Here is a 15,028-nt window from a genome sequence, read left to right as displayed (position 1 = left end):
TTGGGCTCATTTTTAGTTTTTTTCACTTGTGTTCTTTTTATTTTTAATAAATTTTGTGGGGGAGTATATTTTCAGTTTTCTAGATGCATATAGTCTTATCTTTGTACAGAATGTATTGAATGCCTTGTCAGATGTATAATTGCACAACATAAACCACTCTATTTTGTTCTAGCACTTGGAGAAGCTGACCACCAAATCTTGAAAAACCACATTTTGCTCCTCAAAGGGCATTCAAATTCTCTTCCTGTTGGGTTTTATGCAGTAAGATTTCAGACTAAGGTTTCTGTCACTTTTGGTATTGTATTGTCCAAGACAGTCACCTTTTTATAGTCTTCTGAGAAATATTTAAATTCTGAAGGAGTGGGCTAGCCCCTTCCTCAAAAGACAGTGTTAAATAGCAGTGTAATTAACTACGGTGAGAGTCCTGCTTCTGAGGACTCCTAACCAACTTATTTTTGTATTTATGAAAAATAATACATGCTCAAGGCAACAAGAATTCAAACAGTACAAAGGGGTACACAGTTAAAATCACATCTCTTCCCCCTTGACTCATTTCCCAGAGACATTTGTTGTAATCAAGCTCCTTGGATGTCCTGTAAGAAATGTCCATGTAGGTAATGTGCATAACCATTTAAAAATCCAAATGGGAACATGTCATACACGCACCTAATATGTATCTTCCTGGATGTTTTCCCTCATCTAACACAAATGGATACATCTTTTTTTTTTTTAAACAGCTTTATTGCAGTATAATTTGCAATAAATAATTGCCATATAATGTACCTTGAAATTCACTTGTTTAAAGTGTACGATTGAATTTTTAGTAAACTTACAGAGTTGTGAAACCATCACCACAATCCAGTTTTAGAACATTTCCATTAGCCTCTTTGCAGACACACTTTGCATTCCCACCCCCGGGGCCACCACTAATCTACTTTCCGTCTCTGTAGATTGATTTTACTCTTTTTAACTGCAACCAGTGGTCCATTTTGTGGAAGTATAAAAAAACATGTTGAAGGTCTCCATCCAAGCAAATGGGGATTTTTTTGCTGATGTTTTATTTTGTTGCCTTCTTACTTCCTTTTGAAAGATTTGACAAGGTTGAAAATTTGCCTTTGAGCCAGACTTGGTACAAATGAGAAGGGAATTTTAGTGAAGGTTGTTTATAGATTTTCCAGTGACTAGCTGTTGGACTGGGAGAATTTTAGGGCCTGGGTGATTATCTACATGTGAATAGAAACCGCCCAAGGTCATCCTCAATTAGGTGGAAGCCCAAGCCAGTAATGTGTGTTTTATGGATGTGAGGGAGTGGAATTAAGTATTTACGCAAGGTTGAGGGGAATTTATTATTATTTTTGTTTGTTTTTGTTTTTACTTAACCTCTAACTAGGAGGATTTCAGGAGTTGCCAAGTGTTCAGGAGTATGTCTTAGGATATATTTTCAAACTATATGGTGGCACCCATTATTGGGTCGCGGATGCTAACCATCTGCTGTTTAAAGAAACGAAGTAGAACAGAACAATACTAAAATGCTGTGCTTACGGGGTGCCTGGGTGGCTCAGTCGGTTAAGCATCTGACTTCGGCTCAGGTCATGATCTCACGGTTCGTGAGTTTGAGCCCCGAGTTGGGCTCTGTGCTGACTGCTCAGAGCCTGGAACCTGCTTCAGAATCTGTGTCTCCCTCTCTCTCTACCCCTCCCCTGCTCATCTCTGTCTCTCAGTAATAAATAAACGTTAAAAAAATTTTTTTAAATGCTGTGCTTACTGTAATGGTGATCATTGTTTTCTGAAAATTCAGTTTTTTTAAAGTTTATTTATCCAGAGAGAGAGACAGAGAGAGAGAGAGAGAGAGAGAACTAGTGGTGGAGGGGCAGAGAGAGAGGGACAGAGGATTCGAAGCAGGCTCTGTGCTGAGAACAGAGAGCCGGATGTGAGGCTCGAACTCACAAACCGGGAGATTACGACCTGAGCCAAAGTTGGAGGCTTAACTGACTGAGCCACCCAGGTGCCCCTGAAAATTCAGTTTTAATTGTGAAGTGTGTGTGTGTGTGTGTGTGTGTGTGTGTGTGTGTGTGTGTGATGTAAACATTAGAAATGTTGAAAAGTCAGTGCCCTAGGAGTTAGGTTCTCAGTCAGGGGAACAAATAGGTTATATTTAGGCTTTCTCTTCATCTGAGCTGTACTAGAACTCTTCCTGGGGGCAGGTAGGATGAGAAGACTAAAGGAGAGCAGTTCATTGAGATAAACATTTGTTGGATATTGGCTGGGAAGGTGAACCACCTGTCTGGGAGAGTGGGAGGTGGAAATGAGAAAGTTCAGGAAAACTTCCTGTGTGACTACTTTTTCTCTGTTAGAATATTGAGTTATTTCCAAAGTTCTAATGAGCAGCCTTTGGATGCATTTTAGTCAGTTTATCAACCATTCTATTCTGGCTTTATTTTTAGAACAACATATATATTTACACTGGGGAGAACTTTAGAATGATTAAATTTGTTGGATCTTGTGTTTGGAAGTAACTTGAAGTTACATACATCCCTGCTGTAATATCTCTGATTGTTCTTCTCCCTACACTTGTCTACATCTGCAGAAGGGGAATTCATTGACTCTGCAGGCATCCCAGTTCTTCTCCAGCTACTTCATGTTGAGAACCTTCAGGTTTCCTGTGTCTCTGGTTTCTGGACTGGGCAGCTGTATGCTGCCTAACATGTTTCCTCAGAACTTAGGCTAAAAATAACAAATGTTTATCATGTCAAAAATAAGTCAGGGGCACCTGGGTCTCTCAGTTGTTAAGAATATGATGTTGGCTCAGTCACGATCTCACAGTTTGTGAGTTCGAGTCCCACATCAGGTGAGCTAGCACCCCTCTTTGGATGAGCATGAGCCCCACTTTGGGTGAGCTCAAGCTCTGGTTTGGGTGAGCCCTGCTTCTTTCTCTCTCTCTCTCTCTCTCTCTCTCTCTCTCTCTGTCCCTTGTAGAACAGAGAGGGAGGAAAACCATAAGAGACTCTTAATTGTAGAGAACAAACTGAGGGCTGCTGGAGGGGAGGTCAGTGGGGGGATGGGCTAAATCAGTGATGGGCATTAAGGAGGGCACTTGTTGGGATGAGCACTGGGTGTTATATGTAAGTGTTGAATCACTGAATTCTACTCCTGAAACCAATACTACACTATGTATTAACTAACTTGAATTTAAATAAAATCTTGGAAGGAAAAAAAAAAGAATAAATCAGGAGTCTTGGAGCAGCTTATCTGGGTGGCCTGACCTGGGTCTCTTCTGAGATGCGTGAGATGCAGTCAAGTTGAGGATTGGGGCTGTAGTCATTTGAAGGCTGATTGGACCACAGAATCCACTTCCAAGATGGCTGACTCAAATGCTTGTTGGAAGGAGGCCTGGGTTCCTGGCTATGTGAACCCCGGCATGGATCTGAGTGTCTTCGTGACAACTCTCTGTGGTATCAAGAGAGACAGAGAGGCGGAAGCCTTTAATGGGTTGTGGTAAGGGCCAAGGGAGAGAATACATGTACGCCACATAACACAGTGCCTGGCACATAGTAAGTATACAGTTAGCAGCCACTATTACTATTCCTGAAATAAACGTGACCATGGATGAGGGTCCATATGTGTCTACCGTGTCATCAACTGCATGGAGTACTGTGTATAGGGAAAGCGTTTTTGTTACTTTTTGTATTTGGATGACTTCCCCAATCTAAATTCCAACCGTAGCTTCTAGACCCCTGTGTCTTCATCTTCTTCTTATGCTGACACAAGGCAACAGAAACTTAAGTCCTCAAAAAAGAAAAGTAATCCTGTTGTCCTTCTTTGCTGTGTTTTAGCTGTCCTTCTCCTCATTGGCTGCATTCCCCCAGATGTACCAACAATATGGGTTCATTTCCTTTTATAAACATCATTGATATTGTCAAGTTCTTGGACTCCAGGTGGGAACATTGAGACAGTTTCTACAGGTAATTCATTTACAGTTGAGGAGGTGAAGGGACTAGGGCTAGGTGTGGTATGAGGGATGGAAGGAAGAAATGAGCCCAAAGGAGACTGAAGGAAGGATTCTGTTGAATTGGTAGATGGTACAAAGAAATAAAAAGTATGGAAGTTTTAAGCCTGGAGACTGGAGAAAGTGGCGGTACTATTAATAAGAAGTGAGGAGGAACACAGATGAATAGAGGAGAGAATATATGGTTTTGGAGGGAAGAAGTAAAACTCGGCTTCCATTTTGAATTTGAGGGAAGTTGGTGTCCACAAGGCAGTTATCCATGGATTGCCCGTGGCTAGCCAGAGTGCTCCTCGCAGGCATCCCCGGAACCTCCTGGGGTCAGACCAAGGATGTAAAGTGTTGGCCAGAGTGTGCCGTACCCTGAGATAACATCTGGAGTGATTCAGGAAGAGGGACCTATAGTTTATGGGAGAAAAGTGAAGGAGACAAACAATGAGCATCAGGGACTGGTGCTTTTAAATGTCTTATTTATTTCTAGTAGCACCTATATAAGGGAAGTGTGTGGTCCTCTCAGTTTTACAAATATAGAAAAAAAGGATCAGAGATATCAGGTGATCTGTCCAAAGTCACGTGGCTACTAGGTGCTACAGCTAAGATTTGAACGTTCCTTTATGAATGAATGAATCTTCTTTTTTCCATGAGCATCAAAGGGCATATGGCCAGTTGAATTGCTAGAATCTGAAAACCGTGAAGTAACTCAAAAGTGGCAGGGGACCCCTGGGCACTAGTGACTCAGGGTAACTAATTGCCAAGTTATTTTTTTTTTGCCCCCTCTTTTCTTCCAGCCCATCGTGTGTTCCATTGCTAGGGGACTTCCTCACGTGGCACTGTATCTCCTTATCGGCACTGTTCCCTCATGTTATTGAAGCAGGAGACCTGTGTTTGTTTCTCTGAATCAGTAGGGGGTGGCGGAGAACAGCAAAAGAATATCTACTTTCAAATCCTATCCATAAAACCTTTCAGTCTTCATTAACTCCCCTTCCCTCTTGGTACCGCTCCCATCCTCAACATGGTATATTGTCAATCTCAGAAGCACTGGGATTGGCCATCGTATTAGGTCAATGTGGAGGTAGGTTTTCAGATCACTTTGCCCCTAGAAACCTGAATCTTCACAATAGTAGTGGTCAGCATTGATTATTTCAGGAACCAATTATGGAACATGTACCATGCACCTCGTGACTTGCAGACATAGAAAGATTTGATCCTCACAACCATATGAGATAGATTTTTATTCCACTTTTATTCATGAGGAACTTGAGGTTCAGAGAGTTTAAGTTGTAGAATTTCACACATCTAGTAAGTGGTAGAGCTGGGTTAACATTCCTGGTGTTTCTGACCCTACGGCTGTGTTCTTAACCAGGATGCTGAATTGCCTGTTCAAACAAAAGCTCTTCCCAGACAGAAGCTTTTCCCATCCACCTCTGTGCTTGTACCATTCGGTATAGGTGGTTGCCACACGGAGCGGCCGTAAGGATGTGTGGCTGTGACTGGCCATGGAGTACCTTGTCGTTTTGGGTTAAATCTTCCCATAGTTTTCCCTGAAGGATACCTGGTCTCAGGAAAGACTGGCCGTGGCCAAATTTGAGCACTGTTGTATCGGGCTGGAAAAAAAAAAAATGAACGGTTTAACAGTGGCCCAGGGACTCTTGCTACAAAAGCTATTTGTTGATAGTACCAGCTATTAACTCTGGAAAATTCAGCTGGAGTCTGGCCCAGGAGTAGTAGGAATGGAGGATTTAGGAGACAATCTTTTGTTGACAAAAGAAGACGATTCTACCTGGATATTAGATAATATCAGATGAGCACTTAAAAGGGAGTCTGTCTTTCTTAGTGTACAAGTTAGTATTTTAGGGCGTATATTGTGCTAGGGGTTCTGCTGTGATATATGTATACTGTGAGTAACAAAGCAGATTTATCAGAATAATAATTTATTTTCACTTTATTTTATTCTTTTTAAGTTTATTTATTTATTTTGAGAGAGCGAGAACACAAACGGGGGAGGAACAGAGAGAAGGAGAGAGAGAGAGAGAGAGAGAGAGAGAGAGAGAGAGAGAGAGAATCCCAAGCAGGGTCCGCCCTCTCAGTGCAGAGCCTGATGTGATGCTCGAACTCACTGACCGTGAGATCATGACCTGAGCTGAAATCTGGAGTAGGATGCTTGACAGACTGAGCCACCCAGGGGCCCCTATCTAAGTAATAATTTAGTAATACCAAAGAGAAACATAACAGTCAAGTAGAATGGACTCATTGGGCTGGTCAGTCAACTGTTTCCTTTCTGGTAGGAGAGCCATTTGGTTGGATATCTCAGTGAGTCTGCTGAGTCTTACTCATTGTTTCAACACTAAGCTTTCTTCATGGCCTTCCTCTCCATTCTGTTTATACTTTTCTCTGTAGGTGATCTTTCCCAGGACTGTGGCTTTAAATACCATTCAGTCACTGACTCTTGAAAATACCACTCTTTTTTTCTCAGCACCTTTAACAATTTCCAGAAGATACTCTGTATGTGAGGGGGAAGGAAAAGAACAGTAAGTACTTGGGAAAACTCTGGGGGAACTTTTGGGAAAAGTAATTTTTTCTTTCATCCCCCCCTCTCTCTGTTTCTTTCTCTCTTTCTTTGAAAGTTAGCTCTTAAAAACTTTCTTTCTTCCTTTCTTTCTTTTCTTTTCTTTCTTTTCTTTTCTTTTCTTTTCTTTTCTTTTCTTTTCTTTTCTTTTCTTTTCTTTTCTTTCTTGGTAGACTGTAGGCCCAGTGTGAGTCTTGAACTCATGACCCTGAGATCAAGAGTCACATATTCTACTGACTGAGCAAGGCACCCCGGTCTCTTTCTTTAAAAAAAAAAAAAAAAAAAAAAAAAAAAATATATATATATATATATATATATATGTATATACGTATATATATATGTATATGTATATATATATGTATATACGTATATATATGTATATGTATATATATATGTATATACGTATATATATATGTATATGTATATATATATGTATATACGTATATATATGTATATGTATATATATATGTATATACGTATATATATATACATATATATGTATATGTATATATATATATACATATATATATATGTATGTATGTATACACACACACACATATATAATTTTAGCTCTTAGGTTGAAATTTTGAATGTGAAAACAGTTTAGACATGTTAAAATGATTCTTTTTTTGGTTAACAGAACCACAGAATCAGATATTTGTTTCCTATCCTTTAATTGATGTGGTAGTGAATTGAAGACTCTTGTTGGGAAGAAAATATTCCCAGTGGATTGGATTAAGGTACGAACTCTATGTTGAGGCAGGCAAGATTCAACTAGCCTCAATTAGGCATCTCTGAATAGTCCATATGGTTGCTCTGCATTTTAATGTTTAACTCATACCACAGAATATTACTTCAAGCTGTAAATTTGCAAATTTTTTCTAGTATCTTGCTTGTGATTTCTAGACTTCATATTGTCCATCTCAAGCCAACAGGGTAACTAAAAATCCTTGCTGTAGGAAAGAAGAGTGCTCTGGAAGGAACAGCATGTACAATGTCCTGAAGGTTAGTAACTCTTTGGGAAACTGCTCACCAACCAAGATGATTTGCATGTGAAAGTGATGGGATTGATCTGCAGAAGCCAGAGGGAACTAGGGGGCTGAGGGTCTTCTGTGCCACAGTAAGGAGTAAATGAAAGCCTTTGTAATGCAATGACATGATTTGGCTTTTGTTTGCAACTAAGCATCGCAAAGTGAGTTAGAAATTTTTAAAAGTGGTTTCATGAGCCTGTAATACAGACTTTCTGTGCTTTTCTTTGTGTCAGTTCTTTTCTCATTGTGTCTTTGCCAAACTTGTACAGCCCCATATTCAGTCCTGCCTCTTCTTCCTCTTAGCAGATGCTCTTGCCTCCTCACCCAGATTTGAGCCAGTCAGGTGTGAGCTCCTCAGTTATTTGCCTTTAAAGCTGAATCATTTTCCCTCTTCAGAATATGTGTGAGCCCACCATCCTCTTATCAAAGGTAAACATTTAGAAATTGGGGTTCGAGAGCTATGGGGGAATTGCTGCCATTTCCCACCCAAGGTGAAATCAGCAGTGCAAACAATAGAACGTAAATTGTGGTTCCTTAGGGAAAAATAAAGCAACACCATCAAAAACATGAACATAGAATACAAGAGCAAAGAAAAGCTATGAGTGCTTAGATATATCTTAGCCAAAAAATTCCAATGTTGACATTTCTGTTTGGTTGGCATTCTGTTGATAGTGCACAGAATTTGTTCATGTCAGTTTCTTAACAGATTTTGTAATGCTTGTATGTGAATTTCATATAAATTTAGTGGATATATAACTTTTAATATAATTTTAATAAAATTTAAATTTTAACGTATATGCTTTAATGAAACATTTGTTTAATATTTCGTGTCTGGTTTGATTTTTAAAATAATTGCAATTATTTAAAAATTGTTCTCTTGGGGCGCCTGGGTGGCGCAGTCGGTTAAGCGTCCGACTTCAGCCAGGTCACGATCTCGCGGTCCGTGAGTTCGAGCCCCGCGTCAGGCTCTGGGCTGATGGCTCGGAGCCTGGAGCCTGTTTCCGATTCTGTGTCTCCCTCTCTCTCTGCCCCTCCCCCGTTCATGCTCTGTCTCTCTCTGTCCCAAAAATAAATAAAAAACGTTGAAAAAAAAAATTTTAAAAATAAAAATTGTTCTCTTTTTTAAAGTTCATGTTCTGAGGCAAGCAGGTATGAGTAGTAGGATCAAGAAGTTTTCATTAGTAATAAACTCATGTATATTTAAGGTAAATAGGAGATGAGCATGAGGAAGTGTCAAGCAGGGATCTTACTTATACGTGCGAATTATCAAAAATAAGTGAGGGAACATATCAACCAAAATTTACTTGCTAGTTAAACAGGACATTCAAACAAACCTCAAAGCCTTAAAGTTTTATAAAAGATCCTATAATGTATAGTTTTTATACTTGGAATATGACATTACAAAGGATGAAGTCATTCCGGTAGTATTTTGTCCTCCCTTCCTCCCAAAAAATCCAGATGGAAAAATGATCTGGAGAAATTTAGAAAACATGAAAGGGTGAAAAAGTGAATGTCTTAAAAATTATTGCAAATTTTGAGAGAAAATGTAAAACATTCAATAAGTTATTATTTATTCATTTAAGGTAGAAGAAATGGAATGCACTTTTAGTTCACAAATATTTATTGAAAATGGAATTTAGCATTTTGAAGCATGATATGTCTTTCTGCTGTGCATAAAGGTAAATATTAGGATATTAAAGACAAAAGTCAGAATAAAAGCTAAACGTAAAAAAATTCAGTTTATAAATCTTAAGCTAATATGTACAAAATGAACAAATTTCAGAGGAAATAATAAAGGCTGAAATGTAGAGCATTATAAATGAGATAATTGTTTCTTTGGTTGATACAGTGATATAAGGCAGTCTATAGTACTGTGGCAATTAAATATAAATATAAGCTGGCATTTTGTTTCAGATAAACTTTGACATTTTTAACAACTCTCTGATTTTCACGAACTCTTATTTAATGAATGTAGAATAACAGAAACAAAAGTCAAACAGCACAAAGAAGTAGAAAGTGAAAAGCAAAAGCATCCTTATTTACTTCCCTGATCTTTAGGCCCATTTCTCAGAGAGAACAGCTGTTTATGGTTTAATATTCATCTTTATGTTTTTATATGGTGTATCAGTGTGTGTTATGTGTGTGTGTGCATGTGCATGTATGTGTGTGTGTGTGTGTGTGTGTGTGTATTTATTTAGAAGTCACAAATGGGACCTGTATTTGTCAGGTTACAAGTTACAACATAACTCCTGTAACAACCTTACAATTTTAGTGGCTTCACATAATAAAATTTTAATTCTCACTCACATAATGGTTCAATGTATGGTGTCTTTGGTTGGGTGGTACTCTTTGGCAGCTTTGTATTAAGTTGGAAACTTGGGAAGCCAGGCTCCTTTTATTTGGTCTCTTTACTCACACTAGTGGGGATGTGAAAGGGCATCAGAGATCACAAGGCAGGTTTTCCTGGGCCAGGCCTGAAAGTGTCAGGCATTACTTTTGCACACATTCTATTGGCCAGCCTTAGTCACATGCCCCGCATTACTGCAGAGAAGGCTGGGAAATGTAGTCTAGCTATGTGCCCTGGAGGAAGAAGAAATATGATTTGGTAAATAAATAGAAGTATCTGCCATAGAACTTTGCTTTTTCTATTTTAACAACGTTAACATGTTTTCATATTAATATTTATAGCAATCTCACTTTAAAACTGGATTTAGACTGTTCCATTGTATAGCAGTATCATAGCAGACACAACTTTCCTCCCTCCTTTTATTATTATCAACAGTGCTATAAAGGAATTCCCTTGCATATGGTGTAACCCTAGTGGCAGGATAAACTCCTAGATGTAGAATTGTTGCATTATAAGGTCTATGTATTTAACATTTTTATAGATATCATCAAATGCCAGCAAAAAGTTTAACTAGGTTTAAATCTTCAGTAGCAAATTAGAGTGCCTGTTGTCTGACATCCTAATATGATCACATTTTCCTCTTAGAATTTTTCTTTTTCTTGGTGGTTTAAGTGGCTTTTTTTATATGAAGAAAATGAGCCCTTTGGCTGTCACATAGTCCAACTACCTGTCCAATTTGTTATTGGACTTTTGGTTTTGTTTATGGTAGTTGTTTCCAAACAGAAGTTTTAAATCTTCATGAAGCAGTATTTGTCCATCTTTTCTTTTATGGCTAATGAGTTTTCTGTCATTTTTGAAAGTCCTTTCCACTCCAAGATTAATTTTTTTAAATGAGAAAAAAAATCCACCCATAATTTCTTTTGTAAATGGACGAAATGCACAATCAAATATTTCTTCCATCTGTAATATTTGAGGAATTATGGAGGTGGGGATCAAGCTTTATGAAAGATTTTTTCCTTAGGGCTAGCACATAGTCCCCAGCAATAATTATTGAATCAGCTGTCATTTCTTTGCGTCTTCAGTTAGCTATCTTGATGGAAACCAGTAACTTATCTTTAATTATTGATGACATTCCTTTAATGAATTTATTTGTAGTAGATTGAAGTTGATTTGAATGAAATGTGTATTCAGGCCTACCATGGTTCCATTTTTATTATAGAGAATTTTAGTTCCAGAATTCGAGAAAAGAACCAAGAGCCCTGTATCCATACTGCCATACATATCTTCTGAATTTATAAGTAATTAGATTTTGTGAATAAGTGACATTCTGTCAATTTTTTTGTCAATTTCACTTCACAGTTCATGCATTTATGAAATGATTGTCAGATTATCAAAGTATGTGTAAATGAAGTGAATGTGCAATGAGCAGGAGAAATATAATGTATCAAAAACATCCAAGCCAGCACGTTGGAATTGAGAACAAGCAGGTATTGAGATGTTTTAAGTTGTATGAAAAAAGACTCTTTAAATTCATAGTTAACTGATGAAACAAGTTAGTTGATAATGTTTTCATTTTTTTTAAGTTTTATTTATTTATTTTGAGAGAGAGAATGTGAGTGTTGAGGGGGCAGGCAGACAGAGGGAGAGAGAGAATCCCAAGCAGGCTCTGCACTGTCAGATCGGCAGGAATCATTCCAATGGATCAAATGCTCGATCTCTTGAGCTGTGCCGAGATCAAGAGTTGGATGCTTAACCAACTGAGCCCCCCAGGGGTTCCTGATAATCGTTTCTAATTGTGAATTTCTTTTATTTAAGATTTCTTTTAATGTGCTGTCTGAAATGAAAATGTTCTAAAGAATTTAGAAGCAAAATTATAAACCTTTATCTTCAAAAGCAGAAGCATTATTTTATTGTTTCAGCCTGGGAGGAATAATGACTGTTTAAAATCCATTTAGGGTAAACTGAGCATGTTTGCAAAAAAACAAGAAAACCCCCCCAAAACTCAAAGGTTTCAAAAATAAAAACAAAGAAAAAACCCCTTTCCCTTTAGAAGAAAAGAGTCAAACCTGAAACAATAATAGATGGCAGCATTTTAGATACCACATTTTCCGTATCTCAAAATAGTATAAAATTTAGTCTCAAGCTTGGATACTAGTTTGTACTTAGGTTTTCAGAAATTAATTAGTGCAAAATGGAACCAACATCAGAATTACTTCAATGAAACAAAACACGAATGTTAAATGAAGCAAGCGTCAAACACGTAGGAGAATTTTAGACTCTGTAAGTAGGAGTGTGGGCATTTGATTTTATGAGAACTGTGCAGAACTGAGCTTGTCCATGATTGTGTTGCCATATTGATGCTGGCTCTGTTTACTTAGTGTGGCCTTCACGGTACTCCTTATTTCCCCGAGTGAATGTGCCACTTGGCGTGACTGTTTATGAAAGCCGGCCTGGAGTGTTCCTTTCCTTCTGACATACTCATGTGACTAGAGGTAGTGGTTCTGGGATAGGATTTGATAACGAAAGTGGTAGAGCCTAGGCCAGCAGTGGTTTTATGTGCAACTTTGCGGGATTACTTCAGAGACTGGTGATGTTTAACATCTTATCTTTTTTTTTTTCAATATTTATTTTTGAGAGAGAAAGAGAGGGAGAGAGAGAGAGACAGAGTGCAAGTGGGGGAGGGGCAGAGAGAGACAGAGGCACAGAAGCCGAGGCAGGCTCCAGGCTCTGAGCTGTAGCACAGAGCCTGATCTGGGGCTCGAACTCACAAGCTGTGAGATCATGACCTGAGCCGAAGTCAGATGCTTAACCGACTGAGCCACCCAGGTGCCCCACAGCTTATCTTTAAAAGTTTTGTATTTAGGTTGCTGATTGTCATATTTCATATTGAAATTTCAATCATTCAGCAGTCTTTAGGACCTAAAACTAAAATTGGATGTGATATTCATGGTATTGGAATGATGCAATGGAAACGAACACTTACAAAAATACTGTATTTTATGGATTCTAAATTCAGGGTAGCTACGATAGTAGCATCTGAGAGTAGATGAAATGCAGTAATTTTGTTAAAACCCAAAATTTCTTAAAACTTCTGGCTGCTTATTAATCACGACTTAGAAAAAGAAACACCAATATCATGTCTCCCAACTGCACTGGATTTGTGTCTTCATCTTTCCTTGGGGCTCTGTACTCTTCCAGATTCTTGTTCTACTTCAGACTCCCTCTTTCTTGAGTCTTTGTTCTCCCATTCTTCATAAACTGTTATCTCTGAGTCCAGTGGTTCTTAACACAGTTGCACATTAGAATCACCAGGGGAGCTTTTATTATTTTATTTTTCATTAATTTTTTTGTTAGAGTGAGCATGTGACAGGAAAGAGGGGCAGGGGGAGAGAGAATCTTACTCAGGCTCCACACTCAGTGTGGAGCCCCATTTGGGGCTTGATCCCACAACCCTGGGATCATGACCTGAGCTGAAATCAAGAGTCGGATGCTCAACTGACTCAGGCACGCTACCAGGCAAGCTTTTTAAAAATGACCGATGTGTGGCCTGGGTTGAGAAGCATTGCCTTAGTCTATGAAACATGGCTGTACCCCTCCTTTGCCCATAGATCCCTCCCTAGTGTTGTCTAATACATTGCTTCCCCATCTCCCCGATTCTCCAAAGAGGGGGCAGCTCTCCTAGTCCTCACCTCCTCACCTTCCGGTCATGTTCAGCCCATGTAATGAGGCTTTCTTCTTTCACCACTCCGCTGAGGGGCGTGCTGACATCACTAGGCACCACCTGCTTGCTGCTGATTTCTCTTCCCTGTTTTACTGGCTATTTCTGTTGCATCCGGCACCGTTGCCCATTCCTTGTTGTGAAACTCTGTTTCCTATTCTTTCCAGGTTTTGAACTTTCCCTGTGTTCCCCCTCATACTTCTTTAACCATGCTTAAACACTCTAGGTTCTCTGTCTCTTAAAGATACCTGTTGCCACAAGATAAATGAGCAAAGGGAAAAGAGAGAGAGGCAAATCGAGAAACAGGCTTTTAACTACAGAGCTTAAACTGATGGTTACCAGAGCAGAGGTGGATGGGGGGGGGGGTGTGTGTGTGTGTGTTAAATAGGCGATGGGGATTAAGGAGTGCACTTGTTGGGGCGCCTGGGTGGCTCAGTCAGTTAAGCGTCTGATTTTGGCTCAGGTCATGATCCTATGGTTCGTGAGTTCGAGCCCTGTGTCAGGCTCTGTCTTGATACCTTAGAGCCTGGAACCTGCTTCAGATCTGTGTCTCCCTCTCTCTCTGCCACTCCTCTGCTCATGCTCTCTTTTTCTCAAAAATGAATAAACATTTAAAACATTTTTTTAAAAAGGAGTGCATTTGTGATGTTCACAAGGTGACATATGGAAGTGTCAAATCACTATATTGTATGCCTGAAACTAATACTACATTGTATGTTCACTAACTGGAATTTATTTATTTTTTTTTAATTTTTTAAGGTTTGTTTATTTTTGACAGAGAGAGCATGAGCACGGGGGGTGGGGGGGTGGGGCGCAGAGAAAGAGGGAGACACAGAATCCGAAGCAGGCTCCAGGCTCTGAGCTGTCAGCACAGAGCCCGATGCGGGGCTCGAACTCACAGACCATGAGATCATGTCAGTTACCTTTCTGTGTTAATGATTTATCAACCTATTTTCTTGGTTATTCTGATAAGTATCAGAGTCCTGTTTCTGACTTCCCATGCAACATACCTACTTGGATATCCCATGAACCTGACCAAAATGGAGTTTGTTTTTCTTCAAGGCTGTTTAACCTTCCGTATCGTCTCGGCTCCCCATCCACCCAGTTTTCTATGTCAGAAATCTGAGTCATCCTTCTATCTTTTTCTCCCTCTGCATACAGTCATCTGATAAGGGTTGCAAATTTTATGTCTTAAATATTTCTCAGCATTTCTCTTTTTCTCTCTCACAGACCACCAGGGTGCTTCCTGGCTCAGGACCTCATCCTCATGGAGATGCTGCGGGGTCATCTGATGGGGCTCCCCGCCTCTGGGCTTGGCCCGCTCCAATTGCATAGTCACCAAAGGGACTCATCTAAGATGCAC

The 15,028-nt window shown here is 39.3% G+C and overlaps 1 protein-coding gene across 7 annotated transcripts in view; it reads left to right on the top strand.

Moving 5' to 3' along the window:
- Positions 1 to 15,028, top strand: part of TPD52 (tumor protein D52) — a 108,443-nt gene that overhangs the window by 29,100 nt on the left and 64,315 nt on the right. For 2 of the 7 annotated variants that reach the window (XM_042972906.1, XM_042972909.1), the window contains exon 1: positions 11,307 to 11,434. The exons of 3 other annotated variants lie outside the window; for them this stretch is intronic. In XM_042972906.1, coding sequence (XP_042828840.1) covers positions 11,369 to 11,434 — 66 coding nt within the window. In that variant the 5' untranslated portion in view covers positions 11,307 to 11,368. Of the gene's footprint in view, positions 1 to 7,510; positions 7,575 to 7,906; positions 8,030 to 11,306; positions 11,435 to 15,028 lie in introns of those variants that run through there. 2 more of the 7 variants (XM_042972907.1, XM_042972908.1) reach the window with 2 other exon arrangements.

This window comes from Panthera tigris, chromosome F2 (genome assembly GCF_018350195.1).
Source record: "Panthera tigris isolate Pti1 chromosome F2, P.tigris_Pti1_mat1.1, whole genome shotgun sequence".
Taxonomy (NCBI): domain Eukaryota; kingdom Metazoa; phylum Chordata; class Mammalia; order Carnivora; family Felidae; genus Panthera; species Panthera tigris.
The sequence above is the reverse complement of the archived record's forward strand: the minus strand, read 5'-3'. Positions and strand labels throughout refer to the sequence as shown.